The following is a 5694-nucleotide window of genomic DNA, read 5'->3' as shown; positions in this document are numbered from 1 at the left end:
AAACAGAACCAAAGAAAGAGTGAGAACCTTTTACATGTTCCACGAGACTGCACGCCTTCATACAAACAACGTTTCATACATGTGCATAGATGGCTTTTCTGTCATCTGTTCTTAACACTATAATAAAATGTGTTTCTTCAAGCATGTGTCTACGGGCAAATTATTTGTAATAATAATTTAATACATTAAATAGGAAAACAAGCCAAATATCATCTTGACATCATCAAAGGCATCTGCTAGGGGATCACTTTGACCATCGTCAATCCCTGAGATCATCATCTATCAGCACAATCCTAGTCTGTGGTAAACATTTCATGATGATATTCTACAACATTTACACACTTTCGTACCTCAAACATAAATTTTGAAGCCCTATTGAATTGCATAATTGTTTTGAAAAACACACTGCAGCTTTAAAATTCACATTTGAGGTATGGAAGACTGTAATTTATGTTGTAGTCAAAATGTTCACGGATCCTCAAGTAAAGTTTACCTTATTTTACTCATAAGTTCAACCACCTCATTATAATAACTTGTAGGAAAACCACGAGGAACCCATGGCAAATTAGACTTCAGGGTTCACCTACAAATTAACGTCACAGCTGTATTGTCAAACGAGAAACTGGCAAAGCGTTCACTTACACATGAAGACAGTGACACTGACCAAGTCTCATTTAAAAAAAACAAACACTTTATTTACATAATATTGTTAATTTGCAAACTTGAACAGACAAAAAGTTAAATATTTGCATAGTCTGGTCACAAAATAATATGACTATTCTAGGTAGACAGAGGCAACCCACCTCAAGCAATTAAAACATGAAGTAAAATTGATTAAAAAAAAAAGTTTAAAAAAGGAGGAAGAAGCATGACCAGGGTCAAATAATGTAGGATCAGTTTTTTTTTTTTCCAATGCTGGTCTAAATAATTGAATGGAAAAAAAAAAGAAAAAAAACAACACTTCACCCACATGACTCCTGGTTTGTAACCAGCTATGATAAAAACAAAGCTCATATCTACAGCCTTTTTTCTCCTGTATGAAATAAGAAGCACTTTGAAAACATTTGGAACTTGCTTCATAAATATACACAATGAGGCCGACACTTGAGAACAAGACACTGAAAAAGTTCAACTTTACAAAAAATAAGAGCCATTCATTTGGTTTAAAAACAGTTGATATAAAAGTAAAGCACATTGCTCATGACAAAGTACAAGTGAAAAAGCATTGATCATGTTGTCAGTAAAAGAAACTGACTAGTCCTTGAATCTCATGTAAAATGTGAACAGTTTAGTGCTTTGATGGGAGTATTTCTAGTCGTAGCAAAACATTTAATTTGTCAGGCAACTCTTATAACAGTAATTTGCATTTATTTTTCATTCTCCCTGATGTTGGTATTACAGCATGATAAAGTTTAACTCTCTGGCAACAGGAACAAATGAGCTGCCTTTTGCTTTTAATAATTGGTTTGCAATAACAGTTGTTATCATGAGCGGAGCTTCCCACAGAGGATGTTGATTTGTTTAAATGAAGTATTGTTTGAATAGAGAAGTTTTAGAGGCAAGTTTTAGTGGAAACTGAAATCCTGTAGCAAATTAACTAGACATTTGCATGACTAAGAGCAAGAGCTCACCTGTTTGTGCTTTGGTACTCTGACATTTAAAAAAAAAAAAAAAAAAATACATTTAAATAGTTATTTTCGTGTAGCCTACCGTCTGGCACAAATAATGACTCCAAAGATGCACAGCAAGCAAAGCAGTGAAGATTAGGACATGACCTTACAGCAGGAAGCAGATACGCACTGTAATTAAGGGGTATGAGTATTTATTTTCCCTGAGCATTGCTTCCATCATGTTCACTAAACATGGCAGTATTATGAAATGAGGAACACACTGGGGAAAGACCCCTCTTTCCAAACTCACATCAGTAACATCATTTGTAATAGACACTTTAAAAGACTAAAATGGTGCTTTACATCAAAGGATAGTAGTGACCTCTTATCTGAGGTGGGATGCTCCATTGGAGCGTCAGTAAAAGTTGCCCTAGAACATTGATCTGACTTGTTTGTCCTATCCTAAGCCTACTTTCAATCACAATAAAAGAAAAACAAATCTAAACAGTTCTCAGGTCAGTTAGCCAGGGAAACTTCTACCAGGACTCTGCAATTCTTTAAGGTCTTCTCCTGCTTGTGAACAATGGGTGTGACTCAAACGTACTCCTTGCTGCTGCTTGGTGGTCTGGAGGACTTGGGATACTTGGGAGATGGTTTACCCTTTGGGCAAGATGAAGCCAACATGACTCCTCCCATTATGTCCAGGAAAGCGCCTGCCCAGGCAATGAAAATGGCTGCACCAAACTCGTACCTATAGAAATATGATTAATTCAGTGGAGAACAATAGCACAATTCTACTTCCCTTTTAACACAATAAAAAGGACATAAACATGTTTGATTATGGTTTGCAGCCATATCTGAACTTACTTGGTATTGACAGGTGTGAAAGGGTTGTAGAAGTCCTTAACAATTTGATTTGTAAACCAGCCACAGGCAACGATGCTACTGAGAGCTGAGGAACAAAAGAAGATACAAATTAGTTCATACTGAATAACAAAACTTTGAAAAGATCCAACAATATCCTCTTGGAAAAAATGCTGCCCTACTCTGTTTCAGCCCACAGAGTGGGGGTGGTGAACATATTTTACATGTTACCTTAGTTACATATTATAATCCAGAGCAATGAGAAACCAGAATGGTCACATTAGGAGAGTAAAGATAAGAGATCCTAAAATGACTTTGAATAGTTTTAACCTGGCAAAAGAGTTCCTTTAACCTTGATATTTAAAAATGTGCAGCAGCTGAAGAAAAATAGTGTATTCTACAAGACTAACAACAATTTAAATGGTATTGAGGCGAACATACCTCCAACTATGAGGATTATACCGCCTGTCATGGCAATGCGAGACTTTTTGACCTTGTCATCACCACCACAGTTTGTGCACTTCATGCCCATGCTGGCCACACCCAGACCCATTACGGTGGCAAGGATCGATACAATCATCAGAGCACGAGTTGCCTGGAGAGCACCTGAAAGAGAGGGTTGGGTAGAGCGAGATTGGTAAATAATTCTGCGGCTACATATTAGAACATTACATTCACAACATGTACATTAACATCTCCTCCTGACATAAAAAAAACAAACAAAAAAGCTATCAGTCATTCTTAATTTGGCAAAGACACCTTATATACTGACCATTGTCCTTTTATTTAAATAAAAACATATAAGGCTGCAGTTATTTTACTTCCTTAATCAGTTATCCAGTGTATCATTGTTAAAGTCAGTTGTGCACCCAAAATGGATAGTGTTTTTTTACAGTACAGTCGAATAAAAGAGATTTAGAAAAGACTAAAGGACTTTGAAACCGCTTGATTCTGCACTGGCTTTAGTTTTTTTTCTCTCCATTTGACACTCGAGAATAGCCCTTCCCCCCTCTACATCTTCAGTCAGGTGCAACAGAGACCGGTTCCAACCGGAAACCTCCTTTGAGAGCTGGGAAGGTTGTACATACATGTTGGCTGCGGTATGCCCTTTAGGTTTACATAAAGAAACTTGTTTAACCAGTCCATGGGAGGCAGTATGAAACATTTGTTTCAATGGAATGATTAATTCACTTTATTTTAGCTCTGAGGGCTTGGCTTCCAAAGTACTGTTCAAAAACTTTTATCATCAAGCAAAACAGATCAATTTATTAGGAAGTTCTTAAATTTGCAAAGTTGCTAAAAATTAACCCCTCAACTGAAGTCAATACCAATGCATACCAGCACAAAAATCTCACAGATGTACAAAATGGCTCCTGGCCATTACGTCACCTGGCCTATTTTTCTTCTCATTTCGTTTTTACAATGGTATACATAATGTCTAATGGTTTATCACCAACAATACTACAGCAAAATATAATTTAATAGCAAAATCTTGTACTTTTGTTTGCATTAGATAATGTAAAACAAACTCCCCGATAAGAATTTGTTAATAACAAGCCATATCAATGATATGGTAGTTGACTAAATTACTTTAGTGCCCTTCAACACACCCATAAAAACAATGACAGGGTGAGCAAAATGAATTTCTTCCATCACTCACAGGTGATTAGACTAAAGAGGTTGAATTAAGGTAGACACTATGGAGTTGGGGGGTGTTCGCTGTATAATAATTACTTGGAGTAAAAGCTTAACCCAACCGTATCACCCTAGGTTTTAGCTAGGCTCGTTCAGTCGTAAAGTTCGCCCCAATGTCAAACTATCAGTTATAAAAAAAAAATTATTTGGAATAAATTCAAAAAGGCTCAATTGGCTTCCATTTATTATTTTTTTTAGATATTCTAGACCCTGCAACAAACAAACAACAACAACAAAAAAAAAAACAATTATAGAACACCACCCAGCTATGCAAGAATTTGAATGATACTGATCAAACGGATTTATTATGACATAAAAACACCAATGTTTCCGAACAAAGTGGATATTTGTATCCACTTACTGCAGCGAACAAGACAAAACACGAGTTATGTCAGAAAGTCATGCAATACAGGTGCGTTTACTTGCTGCGGTAACTTGAGACTATTCGCCGCCAAGTGAGTGTAGGGCGTGGTAAGGAAAAAACTATTTGTGTGCTGGCTTTTATTTTGGCTACTGAAAAAGTCTAGCATCACCATAGTATTATGCAGGTAATAATTTCAACGATATCATTGTGTTGGTCAACACCATTGTAAAGTATTTAAAATTAATAGTTCTAAAGAAAATTAATTACTCATCTCAGTATCACCACAGTGTGAAGACGTAATCTTATCCCACTACTGACAATTACGCGCAATTACTAAGCATTTCTAAAACAGCCCAGACACACTAAAGAAAACGTGAACGTTTGGGAAGTACAACCAGATGATTTGACTTGTGAAGCTTTATATGAGTTTTAACTAACCATCGAGTTGTAGGATGGAGTCATACACCTTGCACTGGATTTGCCCGGTGCTCTGAGAAGCGCACGACATCCAAAGGCCTTGATACATCGCGATTGCTGTGATTATGTTATCTCCAACGTAGGCAGACATCTTCCATTGGGGTAAGATTGTGCCAACAATCAGCCCCATCAAACCGAGAATCGACAGAGCAAACCCCAGAAGCTGCATTCCTTTATTTGCCATTTTCTCGAAGCTTGAAGTTTGCAACTATATCACAAAATTGGGAAGATAGAATTCCGCAAAGACCTCTAGTTGTTCTGAAAAAATGAGAGCAGTTTCCGTAATCCACCGACTTTGAACGGATTAAATTCACCAAAGGAACCCAAATGTCAGAAAATTTTCTTTAAAAATAGTTTTTAAAGCGTAAACAACCCAAAAAATCGGTCCTGAAACTCGTGAGTTGTGGATGCGGTAACTCAGACACCTGTTGCAGGAAGACGCACCTTGAATATGAAATGAGCTGTTGATTTGAGCTTTAAGAGTCTCGTCCTCATAATGGGCGGATACATTTTGAGTTTCGTCTTTGACGGTACGGTTCAAATTGCCAATGTTGTTCAGTAGAGGTTGGGGGTTCGTGACGACACAACGTATCGATGAGTAATGGATTGCGATATCACAATCTAGTAGTGATATATTATCAACGACGCCTTCTCTAGGCAACGATCTCTCGGAACTGACAGATG

At 37.1% G+C, this 5694-nt stretch overlaps 1 protein-coding gene across 1 annotated transcript; it reads right to left on the bottom strand.

Annotated features, from left to right (window-relative positions):
- Window positions 1-668: 668 nt before the first annotated feature.
- On the bottom strand, window positions 669-5469 carry cldn7b (claudin 7b). Its single transcript, XM_052118039.1, has 4 exons — window positions 4972-5469; window positions 2916-3080; window positions 2478-2562; window positions 669-2361 (listed from the first exon to the last, which is right to left on the bottom strand). The coding sequence occupies exons 1-4, from the start codon at window positions 5192-5194 to the stop codon at window positions 2205-2207; spliced, it is 630 nt and encodes a 209-aa protein (XP_051973999.1). The 5' UTR covers window positions 5195-5469; the 3' UTR covers window positions 669-2204.
- Window positions 5470-5694: the final 225 nt, after the last annotated feature.

The sequence above is a fragment of the Xyrauchen texanus genome, chromosome 44 (assembly GCF_025860055.1).
Source record: "Xyrauchen texanus isolate HMW12.3.18 chromosome 44, RBS_HiC_50CHRs, whole genome shotgun sequence".
Taxonomy (NCBI): Eukaryota; Metazoa; Chordata; class Actinopteri; order Cypriniformes; family Catostomidae; genus Xyrauchen; species Xyrauchen texanus.
Note: the sequence above shows the minus strand (reverse complement) of the source record. Positions and strands in the feature narration are given on the sequence as shown.

Coding starts and splice junctions, on each gene's coding strand:
- cldn7b (XM_052118039.1), bottom strand. CDS start 5,194: ATGGCAAATAAAGGAATGCAGCTTCTGGGGTTTGCTCTGTCGATTCTC. Junction 3,081..4,971: donor CTCCATCCTACAACTCGATG/GTTAGTTAAAAC, acceptor CCTCTCTTTCAG/GTGCTCTCCAGGCAACTCGT. Junction 2,362..2,477: donor TTCACACCTGTCAATACCAA/GTAAGTTCAGAT, acceptor ATATTTCTATAG/GTACGAGTTTGGTGCAGCCA.